This window comes from Pezoporus occidentalis, unplaced genomic scaffold, assembly GCF_034315485.1.
Source record: "Pezoporus occidentalis ecotype Australia unplaced genomic scaffold, CSIRO_AGI_Poc_V1 ctg107, whole genome shotgun sequence".
Classification (NCBI taxonomy): domain Eukaryota; kingdom Metazoa; phylum Chordata; class Aves; order Psittaciformes; family Psittacidae; genus Pezoporus; species Pezoporus occidentalis.
In genome coordinates this window covers 2,145,821-2,165,341 of record NW_026912854.1, presented here as the reverse complement: position 1 = coordinate 2,165,341, position 19,521 = coordinate 2,145,821, and the positions used below count along the sequence as shown (strand labels likewise).

Sequence of the window (19,521 nt, the reverse complement as noted above, 5' to 3'; positions counted from 1 at the left end):
TCAACCCAACCACCACACAGCCCACCATCTGAAAAGGACAGCTTCTTCCTCTTGCTATCCAGTAGCTGACTGTTCCTATCCCTATGGACACAGTAACAGTGGACTTTCCAATGTCTATATACATTGGTACTAATCAGGAGTAACACACTCTGTTTAAACAAGAAACAGCCCATACTTCAGAGCACAGTAGGCAAAGGAAGCTATGCTTTTCAGGAGGTTTGTGTATAATACATGCCTTACAGGGTTCTGCTTGTTTCCTTTAAAGACTCCAGCAACCATTCTGTCCCCACAGCCAGCATTTGCATCCCATTAAACACTCACCTCTTTATTAAGTGGAGGAGATTTCCTGAAGAGCCACCTGAATAAGATGAGTAGCACAACACTGTTACAGTGACCAACAGAATGAAGTGCAAGCCACAGTGTCTTTGTATAGTTCACAGAATATATCATAGAATATATATATATACATAGACCTTAGAGCTCCTCCAGTCCCACCCCCCTGCCACAGTGTCTCACCACCACCATTTCTAATGTTAGAAGCATTAAAAATGAAACAAAAAGTCATCCCTGTAACTCTTTTGGGTGTAAAGCTATATCCAGAGACCCGAGTGACTCCCACACTTCAGACTGTAGAAAAGCAAACACTTTCAAGCCCTGGGTTGTTTAGATCTGGTTTTAATCCAGACCTGGCAGCGTTTTTCCATCTGTTGAACGTAGTAGTCTCTTGTAAACCAGCCAACCTGACTTGTTAACAGTCGATCTACTTTTAACTTTCCCTATAAATTGGAAAGGGAGCTCTTCCCACTCTTCTGAGAGAATAAGCATCTCACAGCTATACCAGGTTTGCATTGATTCAGTTCCTAAACATAGGCACCAAGTGGCATTTTGGACATCCCGGAGTATCCAAGACACCTGCAGTGGGGCTGGCAGATAGAATACAGGATGCCTGAGTGATTGTGCACTTACTTCTGCAGAGGCACCTGGAGGTGAGAAAGATACCACAAAGCATCTTCAATAGCACCAGGCACCAGCATTGGGGTGTCTGCATTCGTCTCCCCATGAGTGGCAGACTTAGGAAAAATAGGATTAGGCCAGCAGCACCCCTCCTGAGGAGCTCTGCAGTTTGATGGCAATTCACCAAAACGAATGCAAACCTTCCCTCCCCTAGGAAAAGAGCTAGCTACACATAAGCGTCTCTGAGCATCTGTACTCCTTCATTTATATCTTAAATGAGAAAAGCATTCCCAATTAGGAAAACTTTCATGCATAGAACTTACTAGCAGGTCTTTAAAGGCCATGCATATGCATCCCAACTATCCACAGCACACAGGTCCAACTCCATCACCTGCCACGCCAGTGATAGCAAACAGACAGAAAAGGCTTTATACTTTGTTCAGGATTAGACTAGGACTGTGATTGCAAGAAGCTCGCCTCACATCAGTGTACAGAAGCATCAGCTTCAGAGAAGTAGGCCCTACAGCTTGTGCTTCCTTTTATTTTGCAGTCTTTTCACTGCTCTTTTCTCTCTCCTTCTCCTCTTGTATTACACTCCCTTTATTCTTCATTCAGCTCTTGCCTGGTCTCTCTCTTCTCCTCTTTTCTACATTGCACCTCTGAAGTGTGCTTTGAGAAGCAAATCCTGTCCTCCCCACAGTTCCTGGGTGGGACGCTCGGGGACAGAACATCATTAAATCCCTGCTGGATTGGTATAGGGGAAAGATCTGAGACCAACTCCGAAGGCAGCAATAATACACTTTGCATTTTAATAGCGGCGCCTTTGTTATTATCGCTCACGGTGATGCCAACCGCATATATCAAGAAATCCTTTATGGTTTAAATAATCCAGTTCTTCCAAGCTACAATGAATCCAGCTCTCTGTCTGCTGCCTCTCTCCAAGGGCTGCTGCTCCATTCAAAACTCAGCCCTTCTGTCAAGAAGCTCTTTTCAGCAGAATAAGAGCACCACAAACCCGTTAGAAAATATGGCTTGGAACATGACTCCCACCGGCTGACTTTTTGCTTCTGTTTAATAGCCCTTCTTTCAGCTGTGTTCAGCAACCCTCTGTTAAGCCACTCAGCTGCAAAGCTCCCCAGGCTGGGGCTGCGGTTCCAGCACAAATAAACTAGGGGGATCTTTAGGAATCAAGAAATATAGTTACAAAACGAGCGAGAAGCTGTTCTTGGGCGTGCATTACCTCTGCAAGTGAGGGGAGTTACAGGCAGCTCTCTGGGAAGCATTAGCAGTTACAAATCAAGTAAAAACATCAAGAAAATGAACGGCTTCTTTAATAGAAAACTGTTTTCATAGGTAAACTGAGCCATCAATGACGTTCTTGTGATGCAGGATGTGATATGCGATGAAGATATTTGAGAGAGAAAAAGGGATGAGGCAGAGCAGTTACCCTTGACCATTGGATGTCCCGGCAGCCACTCCTGTGTCTCTCCTGCCCCTTTCTCTGTGGTTTTCCAAGTGTTTTCAGTGGGTTTTTGGGTCTTGGTTCAGGAGTCGGAGCTGGGTTTGCTTCTGCTTGTAAGAAACCCTGAATCTCATAAACCCCGCTCATGCCTGAGCTGCGCTTGGTTTTCTTGCTCTTAGACCTTGTGTGACTGACATGCACTGGAGGAGTCTGGGTCCAGATAGCACCAAACGTGCTGTGTGGATAAGAATGGCTCATTGCCTTCTTCTGCTCCCTCATTCTCTAAAAGCAATTGGAAATGCAACAGTGCACAGAAAGAAGTGTCTGGTTTTCCCCAGATGAAAAGTCCTCCAGGTGGACTAGAATTCCCAAGGCAGACAAAGAAAAATACTCAAAATTAGGTTTTTCTATCCTGGTTTGAAGCCAGTGTGAGATATTTGGTGCTTGATGGCAGAGTGAGCCACAGCATGTGTTAGCAAGGCCTAATTTGTCTGATCAAAGGCAAGATCAGACTACAAATGGCAAAGGAATGCACACTACCTGTGTTTTGCAATAGCACACGTTATCCAAGCATCTCATGCAAAACATGGATGACAACTCCCAGACTGATCTGTAATTACTTAGGAATTCTGAGGACATTCTAGTGATCCTTTGCAATACTTTAGCAACTGATTTTACTCTCAGGATGCTCCTAACATTACAAGGGATCTTCAGCAAGTGCTGGAGAACATTTGTAAGAGCATTCCAACCCCACAATTGAGCATTCATGCCCAGCCCTCACAGTCAAAGGCAGAAAATAGCCCATGACCTTCAACCCTGTGAGAAGCTGCTGGCAGGAAAGACACCAAAACCATATTTAAAAGAGTCACCCAGTAAAAATTATCCTGAGAAATCTGTTCAGCAAAGCTCTTCAATGGAAAACACTGCTTAAGACTGGGAGCTGCTTGTGCAAGCACAAGCTGAAAGCAGTAATGATGGTATAGAAGAGGCTTGTTATGAATGAATAACCTCTGTCAGTTGTCCCAGGTGGGGCTAGGTCAGGTTGGCAGCCAGCTTTCTGAGGTACTGACACTGAGAGTGACCATTTAAAGCCACCCTTTCAGGGAAACCCTTACACCAAATGAGGCAATAAAAGCCAACCTCTCTCATGAGATGTTGGCACAATAGGAGAAGATACCCAGGGAAGATATCCTGGGATTTTCCATCACTTGTAATTCTTCCCTTTTCTTAAATTCCCATCTCAATTTTCTTTGAAGCCTTTTGCCCTGGCCCAGGCTCACCTCCTTTCACACCCTGCAGGCGGCTGTAGTGTAGGTGGAAGGGGTATGCATGGAGACAAAAAGGAGCCATGCACGCAGTAAGTGATATTTTCTTTTAAGTCTATGAAGGAATGGGGAAAAAGGAAGATCAGAAAGTACAACCCTCCTTAATGTAAAGAGAACAGAACAAGGTAATAGGGTATCAGATACTGAGATGAACGGGATATAAATGAGGAGAACCACTGACTCCTGGTCATCCACTGACCACCTAGTTTGGCCTTTCTATTATTCTTTCCCCAGAAAGCACATCTGGGGGACTGAGCTACTGGGAGCCACCAACTCCAGTGCCCTGTGACTTAGTAAGTCAGATGAGAAAGTCAGAGGTGTCTGAGCCGTGACACCAAACATTGAAAAACACATGTGCAAAACCTGAAGCCTCGGGAGCACCACGTGTGCCACAGGAATCATAGACGCATAGAAAACTTTGGGTTGGAAGGGGCCTTCAAAGGTTATCTAGTCCAACCCCCCTGCAGGGAGGAGGGACCTCTTCAAGTAGATCAGGAAGGAGAAAGGTGTACAAGAGGCATTAGTGCTGGCACCAGAAGTCATTTTTCCACATGAAAATGCCCACCTAAGCCTGGAAATGATCCTTGCATCACACTTCTTGTCTGTGCAACCTCCTCTGCCTGGTAGCATCTCTGTCTGTTGGAGGTGGGAGGCCGGGGCAGACCTTTCCTGACCCTGCATCTCATGAGAAATGCCGAGCATTTAACACGTTTCCGAGCAGCACCAGGGGCTGCAGTGCTCCTCACTTGCAGCCAACACGGCTCATCTTTTGGAGAGGAAGAGCATCCCATAAACCCTAATTATCTCCCCAAGGAGAATAAATTTTCTGAGGTTCTGCAGCCAGTTTTCTGAAGCATGAAAATTAATTAAATGCAATAGAAACACAATGTGACAATCACAGAATAATCAAGTGTCTTTTAAACCTGATGTTGGGGACATCATCTAATCCAAGACACAAAAGCTAACATCATAAACCTTAATTTCCAAGGGAGATTAATGTCATCCTTTCAGACAACCCTTTTGAGAAATTTAATCCGTATCTGTCTTGAAACAACTCAGGGTTTCTTTTTTGCTCCCACTCCTGCATTCTGAAGGCTATTCTAGGTCTACACTCCTTGATAGTAACATTTCTTATTAAATTTCCCTTCCAGACAGAGGTAGGATTAATGAAAACCCATGTTCTTGTACCAGCGCTATCCTTCAGCTTTAATCATTCTTCCCATTCTGGTGTTTATGCCTTGAAAAGATTCAAAGCTGAAATCCCTTTTAGTTTTTGCCTTGCCAAGGCGTCTTAACATCCCCTTGGAAGTCTCCGTTGCCCTAATCTTCCCCAAAGCCCTTCTTTGCGTCCTCACCAAAGTCATTCCTCCCTAGGCAAATTCTGAGGTCTTATCTGTGGCCAATGTGAGGAAGGACTGTCTCCTTGTCTCTAGAGAAATTATGTGTGTGATGCACCTTGCAACCTCCGTAGTCTCTTCACAGCTCTATCCTGCACTCCAGGGCCTCTCCCCTCCACCACCTGAAGAGCCACTAAGTTTACAGCCAAGAGTCTTGTCATTAGCTCTGCCATGCAAGTCCTGCACAGCTGTACTTGCCTCAATTGCTGTCACTGCTGTTCCCAAGCTCATCCGAATTATTCCTGTGTAAGGATGTGGCCCACTTTGGGCTGGTTCATATTTTGCATCACTCACAGATGCCATCAGGCATGCACATTCGTCTTTGCTCCAAGGTCACCACTCCAAATGTTAATCATTGTTAGCCTCACGAGAGATGTGTGAGGGATGCAGCTCCTCTCCCAAACCCATTACTTTTCCCTCCTTAGCTGTCCTCTCCCTGTCTCTTATTTCTTGAATTAATCTTCCTCTTTTGTCCCAGTTCTAATTTAGCTTTGTGTCCTCCTTTATAATCTGTTCTAAGAGCCCATCAAGATGCCTGCAACATTGACCACCAGTTTTGCAAGAGGACTTCTGTTTGCTGGCCTCCAGCTCCAAAGGATGTCACAGGGCATCACGGACACCCTTGCTATGAGACATGCTGCACCTCTGCTATTGATATCCCTCTAAATCCGCCCTTATGGCCAAAAAAACTCATAGAGTTACAGTGGGGTACACTGGTTTTTAGTCCAGTGGAATTTCTCACTTGGTGCATGGATAGAAGTGATCAAGCCGCACACCTCCCTACTCAGAGCCAGGAGCAAAGATGCTGAGTTAAATAAGCGCTGTTCTCTATTTTCCCATCAGAAAGCTATGCCGTTAGGAAGGAGTTTCTCTTTGATTCTGAAAGAAAGATGTTCATTAACACATCATCAAGCATCAGACATGGAGGATTTTCTGTAAAAGAGTGAAAAAACCATACCATTTTTGGAGATGTTCTGTAGGTCTCTGTGATTACAGCGGTTCCTGTTCCGTAAGCGTAGATACAGAGAGTCTGTCCAGCCTCTGAAAGGAAGCAAGGAAGTGCAAGCTGTTAAACTCACCTGATACTTGTTAAAATACCCCCGAGGTTAAAAACGAAGCATGTTCTCATCTCTGAACAGCTCTGTGCCCCAGTTATGTATATACTTCTGTTTCACCATCTCTCTCTTTTGGGGTCATAAATCTTTTAGATCTTGAACAGGGTGGCCTAAAATGGAAGCCGAGACATCCTCTCCAAAGCTGTAAATTGATGGGGAGCTTCTTTGAAAATGTTCCATCCAGGCTGCTTTTATCCTGGTCTTTCAAATGAGGATTTAAAAAACCCTTTTGTCATACATCATTTATCAAAACAATTCTGTTGATTGCTCACTAATTGACTTTTCTGTTGCTTGTTATGGAACAGTAAATAAAAGAGAAGAAATATTGGCAGGGCATTCACTTCCCAAAGCCATAAGTCTTGGATGGATTGATCTGAAAACAGGTTATGCTTGATTGTGATTACTTCTCTCCTTCTCTTTGCACTGTTGAGAAGATGAAAATGCAAATGCGAAGGATAACAGCACAAAAGGAAGCTGAGGAGAAGCTGGTTATTTATATCTGGGCTGCTGCCTTTCTGTTTGAACTTAGACACCAAAGGAATCAAATGGCTTAAGAACAGCAAACTTGGATGAATGCAGAGAAGCAGGAGACAACAGTAAGTTCTGAAGCCAGCAGTAAAAAGTAACTATTTACATAGAAACGCATGATAACATCAACCAGTCTCCATGTAATGGGCTACACAAGAAACACCCAAGCTCTTTGGGTTCTCAGCACAGCAGGCAGGCAAATGAGGAGAAGCAAACAGACCTTCTCAGTCGGAGGATATTAGTTAAAAAGCAGTGTCCCTCTTCATGCATCACGGGCATGGACCACATCAGTTTGTGTCCCTATTTCTGCAGGCTCCCACCGCACATTGCCAACCGGTCTCCACCACACTCGGTCGCTGTGAGGTGGGATTGTGAGCTACTTGTCTTAGAAATGCCTCACTGTCCCAAACAGTCCTCCTTTTTCTTCTTCCAAATGCGGAAGAGATTAAGAAAGAGACTAACACTGACCCAAGGCCTATCGCTGACAGCTTCAGGGTCAACACTAAGCTCTGATCACTTGTGAACCACTTCAGATTCTTTGGAGCCCAGTTACATACTGTGTATTGAGTAGCTGGACGTTGACATTGTGGTAGGCATTTAACAGTTGTTTTTGCTGCTGACTCTGAAAGGGGAGGCTGCACAGCTCTTCTCTATTGGCTTGCCAAGTAGTATGCCACCTTAAAGCACACACTGTGAATGCAGCTGAGGCTGGGAACCTGGTTTTTGCACAGGGAGAAAAGAAAGCAAGCAGCAAGTACAAGTGTGTGGTGCAACAGATCTGGTTCCTCGAAAAGAATATACTTGCCAACTTTTTAATCTGTTGGTAGGGAGCCTCTTTAGGCCTGACTCATGCTTGCTTTGGCATTTCACTGTGTTGGTGACCCATCGCAGACATCGCAAATAACAATCATCTGCAACTCCACGGCAGAGCAGGCGCTGTTGGTGATGATAGCCACCAGCTCTGGCAGGAGCCAAAAGCCTCTTAATGCTGGCCAGAAAGCTGATTAACAGAATCACAAGTATTTCTTTTGAACTCCACAATTAATCCTGCAGGCATTTCAAAGCATCTGCTTTGCATTTGGACTCCATCCTCACTGCTTTCTGGCAGAGGCTTCTGTCTTCCCATCTAGTCCTGCTCCTTTCCCCATCCTCATGAGCCAACGTACCACAGCAAATAGGCCACAGGCACTTCCAAACTCTTCTTTTGCTATTTCCCTCTAAGGAGGGGGGGGAACAACAACAAAGTGGAAGAAAGATTGCCCCCAAAAAGGGAATACTGTGAAATAATGCTGGGGTTGGTTGTTCCACTGTTCCAGCAGCAAAAAGAAACAGGAGGAAGAGGAAACCAGGGGGGTGGAGGGAAAAACAAGGAAAGGAAAATGCTGATTTTTGTTGTTTTCTGCAATGCCCCCTTCTGCCTGCCCTCGAGTTCTGAAAACAGGGAGCTTAGGTTTTATTCCTTCGGGTTTTTAGCTCCTTCTAAGCTACAATTTGAGCAGCTCTAAAACCTACCCTGAAATTCAGGAAGACCAGGCCAGAGCACTGTGCATTGTCTATATATTCAACAGGTTTTTCCAAAGCCCTACATCCAGTGTTGATTTGAGAGTGAGCACAAGCAGAGCTGATGTGCATTTTTACCTTGCCTTTCAAGCACTCTTCTTTCTTTTCCTTGCTGTGCTTTAAGGGGCCTTAAGACTTGCTATGACTTGGCCATGCTGCCTGTTGGCTTACCCGATGGTGGAGTTCAGAAATCCAGTGATCTCTGAGAACTGGGGCCAGTCAAGCTCGTTGGTGAAAGCCACTGGGAGATTGGCAAACGATTTCTGAAAGAGAAATTCTTAAATCAATGCGGTTTCACCCTCAAAAAATCCTTCCAGCAAACTCAAGCGCTTGGCTGCAGCATCACTGGACAGCAGCAGTGGCAACTACAGCTTATCATAGAATGGTTTGTGTTGGAAGGGACCTTAAAGCTCATCCAGTTCCAAACCTCTGCCACTGCTCCAACACCTTCTACTAGACCAGGCTGCTCCAAGCCCCATCCACACTGCCAGGGATGGGGCAGCCACAGCATCTCTGGGCACCCCGTGCCAGCGCCTCAGCACCCTCATGTGCATATACTTAAAAAGCTGACTCTTGTAAGACAGGCAAATCAGCAGAGAGAGGACGGAAAAGCAGGAGAGAGATCTGAATTGTATCTCCTGGCACCCTTTCGTTTTGGAGAGCCCAATACACCTCCTGACATGGAGCACGTACTGCACTGCAGACCCCCACAGCTGCCTGCTTCAGCGTCCTCCCTGTCCAAAGGTAGGTTCCTTGAGCACAGGAAGAGATGACAGTGTGAGGTTCCAAGGTATATGGCAAAGAGATGATAACATAATGCTCCATCCCTGGCAGTGTTCACGGCCAGGTTGGACGAGGCCTTGGGTGATATGATTTAGTGTAGGGTGTCCCTGCCCACGGCAGGGGGTTGGAACTGGATGATCTTAAGGTCCTTTCCAACCCTAACAATTCCATGATTCTATGATAACATAAAATTTACTCCAGGCTCCTTTGCCCTCTCCATCAGAATGAACCCCTTAAAAACCCTTAAAAACCTCTGCCCCATCCTCACTGCAGATTTCGGGCACTGAAGCAACAGTCAGAAAGGCCTCTGAGCACAGCAGGGAGCAGGGAGAAAGACCCATGGTCTGCCTCAGCCTTCCCACACAAACAGATACAACCTTCACCCTTCTCTGCTTTTGCTGGTATTAGTCCCCGTTTTTAAGTGCCTGGCTCTGGCAAAGCTTCCCTGCAGATGTAAGCTGTGCTGCACATTCAAAGCACAGGGCCCTGCTCATTTCCACTTTGATCTCTGAATGTGTCCAAAATCATGAAAGGTGAGAGAAACGGCCTCAGGAATGGCACCATCGCAGAGAGATGAGGACATGGAGGTAATTTTCAGCTTCTCCTGGTCCGGGGTACACTTGCAAAGACAAAAGCATAAATCCAGCATGCTCATACTGAGAAACTGCTGATGAAAAAGGTAATAACCCAAAGAAGGTCAAAACATGAAATCAGAGAACGTACAGGCTGGTTTAAGCCATGGAATTCATTAGCTTCATTTCCTGTTGAAGCAATTGTGGGGTTTCCTGAAACCATCGCTGCAGGTTGGGTGATTGTTTCTCCAGGAGGGTCAGAGGTTGCTCAGGAGCCAAAGAAGAGCTAAATTCTGTGGTTGCCAACAAGTCCTCATTCCCAAAATCATCATGTAGAGGAATGGGAGCTATGCTTGAGCACATGCCTATGGGGGTTGACAGTAAGAGGACAGGGTGAGATGCATGGAAAGGGGAGGAGAGGTGAGAAAAGGGGGGTTGTGAGGGGGAAGAAATCCTGAAGCCAAGCTCTGAGCAGCCTAATGCACAGCAGATGCCAGTTTAAAGCATGTAACAGCATATTTGACCTACTTACAGTAGATCTGCATTAGTTACCAAGGTGAAAATGGGTCTGGCTTAATTATCTTTCTGTTGCTTTCCTCTCTCTCTTGTCCTTGCATGTATCTCTACATACATACATACATAACATATATATATATACATAAAGTAATCATTTTGTAAAGACTGGAGGGAACTTCCAAATCTGCCATCATGTGTGATAGTTTTGTGTGCAAAACAAGCACTTAACCCAAGGGCACAGCTCACAGCTATGAGTGGAAGTGGAGGGGGACAAGATTTCTTGGCCATTTGCAATGTTCGTCTCTTCTTAGCTTTAAAGGTGACAGGAATATTGACAGGGTCACTTAGTATAAAGCTATAGATATGATCTTTCATAAGTCACAACACAGAAGAGTATAAAAAGAACCCAATAATGAAATATTTTTAAAACAAGTTCTTCTAAGACCAACTTCCTTGTATTTTCTACTCCAAACCAATATTTTCATTGGACAAGTCCCAGTCATTTTTTTACATTTTCTTCTTTTTTTCCTGCAAACCTAGCTTAAATATGAATTCAGTTTAAGCCAGAACCTGATTAAGTTGCAAATTGGTTTGGAAAGGAACATTTAAGAGCAGAATTATAGTTACATTTGAACACTGTATATATGTTCAGCATTGACACTGTTCCAGCAACGCACTTAAAGCCGACTTTGGAAGGTATTTCAGGACCGAAGGGTGAGGATGAGTAGTTAGTGGAACTTTGAGGAGGATGCTAGAGCTTGAACTCTGCAGTGATGTAGTTTGGAAAGCGTGGTCTAACAGACTGCATTTTGCTTAGCCTTACATACAAATATGTCCCACTCTAAAGGTGGATCTGTACTGACTTTTAGCTTAAGACTCTCGTACAGCCTTGTTTAAATACCATTCTCTAGACTATTCTGGCTGAGAAACCATGCTTCAGCCTACGTGCCAGATTTTAGCAGAGAATGATTAGAAACTTACTCCAGCCTAGCTTCAAATGCCATATTTTAGCCTCAGTTGCTCTAGATGGGTCTCCCTTTGAAGGAACATCCTCACCTCCTGGATGTGTCCTACCTTGAAGTACAGGGCAGCCAAAGCCATGGCTGATGCTAAATGCATGCATGCCAAGCTGGGCTTATATGGAAGAAGGTTCAGGGTTCCTATGGCAAGAGATCTTCGAAATCAGAACACAAAAGGGCATTGGGAACCTGATGCTCCTATGAGAAATGCCAGTCCCAGCAGTCCTGAAAGTGCAGAAGTATCCCTTAATTTGAAGGGGAATTGGGTATTGTTTTTTATACTGACTTGAATGCTGTTCCAGTTCTTGTGGTAGCGTTAAGTACCGCAGACAACTTTCTTATTCTAAGCATATGAATAAGCAAGCCTTAGAGCTCTTGAGGAAAGCACAGCCTATCTTTCTAAAAAGCATTATTCCCTTATTCTCCCCGAAACGCAGGATCTTACTCATCACAGTATTAGCTGCGAGGGACTTGCCTGTGATTCACTGGATTTAGAGGGAAGCTAGGGGATGGTTTTAATGAGATTTCCACAGATCAAACTCCTGACTTTTACAGTGGGGCAAAACCCCCAAAGGATTACACTATTTTGCACCACCTGGGATAAGTGTTCTGGACATCCTGAACCCACATTTACAGTAAAGCTGCATTCTTTTGCTAGGAAATATGTAGTATGAACCAGGTACTTTAATGAAACCTGAGAACACCTTGAGTTTGTGGGCAAATAGGTATTTACTGCATTACAGATAGACATGGCTTTATTTTTCTCTTTATTCAGCATGAAATAGAGAGCCAAGGTTTTTAAAACGCATCTTCCTAGAGAGGGTATCATTTCCACACATACAATGCTTTTATCTCAAGATAAATGTCTCTAAAATGAGATTTAAAAGCAAACTTCTATCCCAGACAAAATGCTACGTTTAGTAGCTATTTGGAAGTCAGTGGTAAGCAGATGGACAGAGCAGCAGGAGCACAATATCCATCACTACACACCGGTGTTTTCAACATTACCATTCCAAAACCACCAACCACCTCAAAAGAACACCCTAACCAGTATTTCTTCTGCTTTGCTAAACCTCATAAAGTGCATGTCTACTGCATTTTTAATGTTGGAATTTTCAGGTCAGAGGAATGAATGTTCAGCTCAGTTCTTGCTGAGCCTTTTAAAAGAGGGAAAGCCTGGCAAACCCAAAACCTAGTGATAAGCAAGGAGCCAAAATAAAGTTGGCTTACTCCATTCTTAGAGCTGTAAAATTGTTTCCCTGTAATTATACTCTGGGTGTTTGGGGATTTACTGGGGTGATGGCAAGTTAATGATGGAGCCACGTGCTCTGCAGGAACATGCAAGTCCCCCCCTTCCAACACTGCCTACGTGATATGAATGCAGGAACATGATTCAGGCCTTTGCATTTGGTCACTTAGGTGCAAGAGAACAGGAAGATCAGGAAGGCTCATGGGGACTTGATATGGGACAAGTAAATGATGCAACTCGATGCATTTCTTGACATAGGACATGCAACAAAAGCATATCCATTTGCACTGGATTACGCAGGGGGTTATGACTGTGAGAGGCCAATGCCAAGACAGTAGTAAGTTCCCAATTAGACTGGGAAATTAACATGTATAGGACAAATACAAATAATTTATATATATGAAATACAGAAATTATATAGGTAAAAAATAGACAAAAATGAAGTAATGAAATAATACACTCACTAAATGTGAATTAACAGGCACACAACTATTTTCTTATACACATGATAAAAGTCCTAAGGGCAGGGAGAGAAGTCCTATTTGGAATTCCACGTTGAGGGCTGAGATTCAATTGAAATGGAAATTAAAGCTTTGAACTGACGCTAGCATTGACTGTAGAGAAAACCATTTGATAAACTAATTTTTCTATGTGTCTTATCAAAGAAATTTTGGCACATTCAAAGCAAAGTGTCTTGAGTTGGACAGCATGGGGGAACAGCGGATACACAGGGATAATAATGCCTTTTCCTCCCCTTTCAGAGCCCTAACTTCAAATTCCTGCTGTGGTCCCAGATTAAGGATGTTTTCTATGAGATCAGGACATAGTCTCTGCACTCTCTCTGGTCACAAAACCATCCTTGGATGTGCTTCACAAGCCCAAGGCAGCTGAATTGCTGCTATTGCCATTCTATGCACAGAAAGCAAGACAGAGGACCAGCAAGAGGCAGAGGCAGTGACAAAGTCTGAATTAGCTCAGAATTTTTTTTGCTAGCTCTTTTGTGCTCAGGCAATTACTTTCTTAATTAAGGTGAGCTGCAAATTAAGTAATTTCTTACTATTGCTAGACTTTGAGCACAGACAATGAGGTTTTATATGACTGAACTCGCTGTGTCTCTGCATTAATATTTAACTGTTGTATTTTCGCCAGGTTGGTAGGAAAGATCACAAATAGTCCTAGAAAAGAGCCAGAGAGGGAACACATCTCTCTTTGCCCTCCTTGCCCCCCTGCAGAGCACTGGCTCCAATGTGGGGTCACCCTTTCTGCAAAGGAAAGCAGCCCGCTTCCTTTCCAACCAGTCCTTGATCTTCTTCACATGCTGGTCAGACTGAACTGAGCACTGAAAACATGTATTTGTTGGGTCTCAGAGAGCACCCATTTCCTTCCTGTTAAAGTTGCTCTACACCCATCAGACAGAAATGAGGTGGCATCAAAACTCACTTGATAACCTGCACTCTTGATCCTGACCTTGAAGCTTCTGCTTCTGTATGCCATTACCAGTCCTCAACCCATCCAGCTAGCAGACCAGCAAGCTTCAAGCAAGAGAAATGCTATTTAATCCTTCATTAGAGACATAATAAAATGCTGACATAGTCTAAGTCTATTCTTGCCTCCATGGCTCTGCTACCGGCATTACTGCCAGGATCATCATCACCATTGGCCTTATTAGCATCTTTATTAGACAAGATAATCTCAATTATCATTACTGCTAATTTATTATGCTTACCATCAGCTCTGCCATCAGTGTCAGTCGTCTAATTGTGCTCATAAACGTTTAACAAAGGAAAACAACTTCTAATCTGCAACATTTACATCAGCTCAGCTCTGGGAGCCAAAGTGGGAAAATGCATGGAACTCTCAGACCTCCGTCAGCTCTGTGACTACTGACACTATGGAATAGGTGTTGTTCTCCAGAAAACACCCATGTCCTCCTCCTATAGAGGCCAGTGGGCAAGCAGGAGGTTTTCACCAGGGATGGTGGGTAGTGACGATCTATCTGCTCACCCCCATGCAACAGAGAGAAGGACAAACACAATTCCTGGCTAGGGACTGGCACTGTTTAGGAGCAGGATAGGAAACAACAGTGCAGGGCAGGAGCATACCTGCGTGTTTTCTGTCTCCACCCAGCTGCAGTTTGCTGGAATCATCTTTTCCCCTCAATTGTGTCATTCCACACCAGTGAACTGCAGCAGCTGAGGCTCAACCTAATTCACAGTCAGGTGCATTTTGTGGCTTGAAAATGGGAAACGCTGGGATACTGCCCAGAGGTAGACATCAGTGTGGCAGTTATATTTCAGCCACTACGGAAACCCTTTCCTACAGGACAAGTCCATTGGATGACCCTCAAACACCTGCAGATGTATTTGTTCAATGAGCCTCAGAACACTGGAGTTACCAGAACTGTTTCATGTATACCACAGATGAGGGAAAGCAATCCAGGATTTATCATTTCAAAGCCAGATGCCTAAAACAGAAGATCCCAGACTGTCAGCAGGGTCACTTCTACACCACTTGCACAGCAAGGAGCCATACCAACGAGCCTACTAATGGCAGGCCTGATCCCACAGGCAGCACGGGTCTCCTTGAGCCCTGTGTGGGAAGCCAGATGCCCTGGTTTGTGTCCCTGGCACAGCACAAGGCCACTGAAGCCAAACTCTTCCCTGACCCAATTGCACAGATGTCGGATGAGAGGGGCAGCACAGCCTTTTGATTTTCAGAAGAGCATCCGTGGGAGGGGAATGACAAATGTGAGGCCATAACTGTAAAACCCAGTGCAGTAACTGGAAATGTATAAGTTATAAATTAATAATTTATACATGATAAATAAATTCAGATTTATAAAACGATTTTGCACTTGTTTCCCTTTGGCATGGTGGTTTATGGCAACCCGAACGCAATTCCTCACCACTGACATCTGTGAGACGGTCATCCACTCTGGAGGGATGTGGAAGTGAGCGCCAGCTGAGTCTCCCAACAGCACGACCCCTTGTGAATCCGCACCTAGAGAATGCATTCTGTTAGCTGCATGAGCAGAAAGAGCAAACCAGAACAGCACGGACAGCAATGCTTGAAGAGTAACTGCAGCGTTGGCTGGTGGAGTCATGAGGACACCGGCTACATCACTCTCAATGGGGCTGAACTGTTCAGACCCTGCAATGGGATTTTTGCTGTTCACTAAAAACCTGTTAACAGACACGTGCCAACAACCCCAGGGACACAACTGGGCATGAAAACCAGGGAGAGGTCCTGCTAATCACTAAATGTAGGGATGTTGTAATGCAGGGATGGATGTGTTACTTCATCAGAGGCTCTGCTCTGCAGCCAACGTTTAGTTTTGCTACCCACAGAATATGCTTCATAAAGGACTTAAACATTGAGGAAAATCAGATTACTCAGGGACTTTCTCAAAGCTCTTTATACAGAGCCGGGTGCTGGATTGGTGGATGCGCTACTCACTCATACGAGTGTTTCTGCTAGAACAGTCTGGCTGGTTTCTAATTAACGTCACTTTAGCAGTTGTAGATTGCCTTTCAACCACAAATGTTTTAAAGTCTTGCTCAGGCAATGGTTCAGCCCCAGGATGCTGATTCAAATGTAAGGCAAGGTGAGCGTAGCTCAGCTGGCTCCCAACACAGAATTACCAACAGCCTTTGCTTTCCACATTCCATCTTTGTTCATCCTCAAGAGAAAAATAAAATTCAATCTTTTGCCATTCTGCCTTTCTCAGGAAGTTGCAAAGCCCAAAGTCTTTCCCCTACGTTGGCAATGACTGAAAACATACTAAAGGCACATTGGTTTTCATGCTGACTGTAAAGACTTACCTTTGCAGAACTTCTCCTCATAGGGAATTCCATCTTTTGGATCCACGCCCTGTTGGAGGAGAGAAGGGGCAGATGATGATGGCATCCATCTAGCTCCTGAAAAATGCAGTGCAAAACAGAGGTGGGAGATTTTGTCCTTGGATGTTTGTCTTGACAGGCTCGAGAGGTGTGAACCACATGAGCTTCAGCAAGGCCAAGTGCAAGGTCCTGCACCAGGGTCGGGGCAATTCCAAAGCACAAATAGGAGCTGGGTGGAAAACAGATTGAGAGGAGCCCCTGCTCTTGTGAGACCCCACCTAGAGAACAGCACCCAGCATAAGGACAACATGGATCTGTCAGAGTGAGTCCAGAGGAGGCCATGGGGATGCTGTGACGGCTGGAGCAGCTCTGCTCTGGAGCCAGGCTGAGAGAGCTGGGCTGGGGCAGCCTGGAGAAGAGAAGGCTCCTGAAGAGGAGACCTGAGAGCAGCTCCAGTGCCTGAAGGGGCTGCAGGAAAGCTGGAGAGGGGCTTTGGACAAGGGCCTGTAGGGACAGGCCAAGGGGAATGGCTTTAACCTGCCCGAGGGGAGACTGAGATGAGCTCTTAGGCAGAAGCTCTTCCCTGTGAGGGTGCTGAGGCGCTGGCACAGGGTGCCCACAGAAGCTGTGGCTGCCCCATCCCTGGCAGTGTTCAAGGGCAGGTTGGACACAGGGGCTTGGAGCAAGCTGCTCCAGTGGAAGGGGTCCCTGCGCGTGGCAGGGGTTGGAGCTGGAGGAGCTTTAAGGTCCCTTCCAACCCAAACCAGGCTGGGATATGATTCTATGATATAAATTAATTATAATAGCTATAATTGTAAACAATCATAAGCATCAATAAATAAATTTCACTCAAAATTACTTCCCCCCTGTTTCCTTAGTTCTTAATAAATATAGTTGTATTACTTGGAATGTCAAAGACAGTAAATAAATAGCAGTAATCCAAATCAGTTCATAAACCAGAATAAAGAAAAATCAATACCTGAAGACTAATCCAAAAGGAGGAAAAAAGAGAAGCAGCAATCAGGAAGGAAACATAAGATGCACTATCATTTACTTACCCATATGCCATTGCAGTTAGAGTCCCTTTCCTCATCCCAGTTATCAGGACTAAAACAAAAGGATATACAGCATTACAGAAAATAAAGCAAAAGGAGCTCTTGAGGGAATCGGATGCTTTGTGCCATTTGTCACTATGAATATATAATAACTAGAAATTCCTTTCTGCACAGAAGGTCTTTTATTTCCCCACTTTGAATCCCGGGCAGGCAATTTTTCCTAGCAAAATGCAATATTGATTTAAAGTTAGCACTGGAAGTTGTTGAATGGAACTTACCCTTTTAGTCTGCATATTCACTCAGGCGAAGGGAATGGGGTGATCTTTGCAGGAGACTGATCCTTCTTCCTTGCCCTTTCCCTAGCTTTTAAGTGTTCCCTGAAATCCACCAGGCCCCTCACTCAGAGCAGGGTAGTGAGGATTTGCTCTCCCCATTGGTCTGTCTGACCAACTTTGGTCTCAGATGCTTCAGAGAAAGGAAAGAACCCTGTGCACCACCCCTGCTCCTGCGCCCCATCCCTGCTCTCCATCATTTCCTCGTCTCCATCACTGTGCAGTCAAGCCAGACGCAGTGCTGTGCTCTCTTAGAGCACAGCCAGCCCCAAATACAGAGCTCCTTCTTCAAGAAGTCACAATTACGAAGCCTTGAAAATAATGACAAGCTTTACCGTCTGCCAGGGTACACAGCGTTGTTCCTGTCGTCGCAGTCTCTGCCTCGCCAGTGGTAGCCCCTCAGTGTCTGAAAGCCAGGAGAAGCACACAGATAGACAGGATGGCCATTGCTACTCTGGCACTTTTAATTTCACATATCTAAAATGAGAATCTCACTCAGGTGTAGGAATCAAGTGCAGTAAATGGGCTGTATTCCAGAGGCCTTGGGCTAAGCTTTAATAAATGGCACCTTGCACACTTCAGTGCAGAAAGGAGACAAGCTGGGGATTTAATTTGGGGTGCTTTTTAATACGACTTTACTTCACTCTTATTAATTCAGTAAACAGAGCACTCAGCAGCAGAGCAATTTGCTTCTGCAGGGGCACAGCTTTGTGTGTGCATCTCCCCAGGTGGCATCAAGGGATGATTGGGTTTTTCATCCAGAAAAAAACACTTTTTATGACCAAAACCCCCTCCATTCACTTTATTCCTGTTTTCACATGCATGAATGAGGCTTTGCAGAAAGTAGGAAGAATCCCATAGGCATTCCTATTGTCAAGGTTTTACTGTACACCAAGGGAAACGCTTTGCTTACCGGGAAAGTACTAAATTTATCTCCATCCAAATCTTCAAAAGGCAGTTTATTTCTCAAAACACTGTAAAAAAGCCCAAAACCCAACAAACAGAGTTAACACGTGGACAGAACCTGTTCAGGAATTACAAACCATGGTAAAGCATGCACAATAGGTAATAGCTGGCACAGCATTCATGTTCAGCTCCTTGTTCACTTTGAGCTCTGTGCTCAACCTTCAGCAAAGGGGCTCTGTCTGAAGGAGCAAGTCCTGATTTCTTTCCGTATGTGCTGGCTGAGCTGTGGAGGTGAGGCTGCTGGGCTCCTGCAATGTCAAACTTTCGGGCTCTAAAACGAACCAGGACATCAAACCTGTGGCAAAAGTAACTATAATGTGATTTGGGAATCAGGACTTTACCTAGCCTGGCAGAGCTTGCAAGCTGCCAGATATGAGATACAAATGGAGGTCCTTCTGCTTGGGATGGAGCTGCAGAAAGGGGCCTCATGCTGATGGAGATCAAGCTCCTTCTTTCCTTAAAAACAAATGGCAAATACCCTTCCTCATATTCATCCTTCAAATCTTCACACCGTCTCTCTCCTGCTGTGTTCAGTCTAGAAGCCTGCACCCTCGGCTGCAGCTATACATACACACAAACGCTTATTTCAGAGGACAAAAGTGGATTTGATAGGACCGTACACACTGAATTCACAGGTGACCTTATATTCTAACTGAGGATCAGGGTCTCACCTTGCCATTTCTGTATCTAGTCCCACAAACGTCTGGGGATGCTCAGACAGGTTTGAGAAAAAGCATCTTCCCTTGATTTGAGCAATGGAGAGCTGAGCCCCCATGGTCTCCCGCAGTGCTTAGTTATATTAATTAATGTAATAAATGTCATTAACGAAAATTACTTCTTTTTCTTCCA

At 44.8% G+C, this 19,521-nt stretch overlaps 1 protein-coding gene and 1 long non-coding RNA gene across 3 annotated transcripts in view; one reads left to right on the top strand and one right to left on the bottom strand.

Annotated features, from left to right (window-relative positions):
* The window catches only part of LOC134165543 (uncharacterized), a 217,546-nt gene extending 200,372 nt beyond the window's left edge, over positions 1 to 17,174 (top strand). The window contains exon 2 of the long non-coding RNA XR_009965569.1: positions 17,016 to 17,174. This is a non-coding gene — a long non-coding RNA (uncharacterized LOC134165543). The remainder of the gene's footprint in view (positions 1 to 17,015) is intronic.
* The window catches only part of AOAH (acyloxyacyl hydrolase), an 87,299-nt gene that overhangs the window by 19,043 nt on the left and 48,735 nt on the right, over positions 1 to 19,521 (bottom strand). For both annotated transcript variants that reach the window (XM_062622363.1, XM_062622373.1), the window contains exons 9-16: positions 18,620 to 18,680; positions 18,042 to 18,112; positions 17,378 to 17,426; positions 16,302 to 16,350; positions 15,386 to 15,480; positions 8,513 to 8,604; positions 6,097 to 6,179; positions 322 to 358 (exon numbers count right to left, since the gene is read on the bottom strand). In XM_062622363.1, coding sequence (XP_062478347.1) covers positions 322 to 358; positions 6,097 to 6,179; positions 8,513 to 8,604; positions 15,386 to 15,480; positions 16,302 to 16,350; positions 17,378 to 17,426; positions 18,042 to 18,112; positions 18,620 to 18,680 — 537 coding nt within the window. The remainder of the gene's footprint in view (positions 1 to 321; positions 359 to 6,096; positions 6,180 to 8,512; positions 8,605 to 15,385; positions 15,481 to 16,301; positions 16,351 to 17,377; positions 17,427 to 18,041; positions 18,113 to 18,619; positions 18,681 to 19,521) is intronic.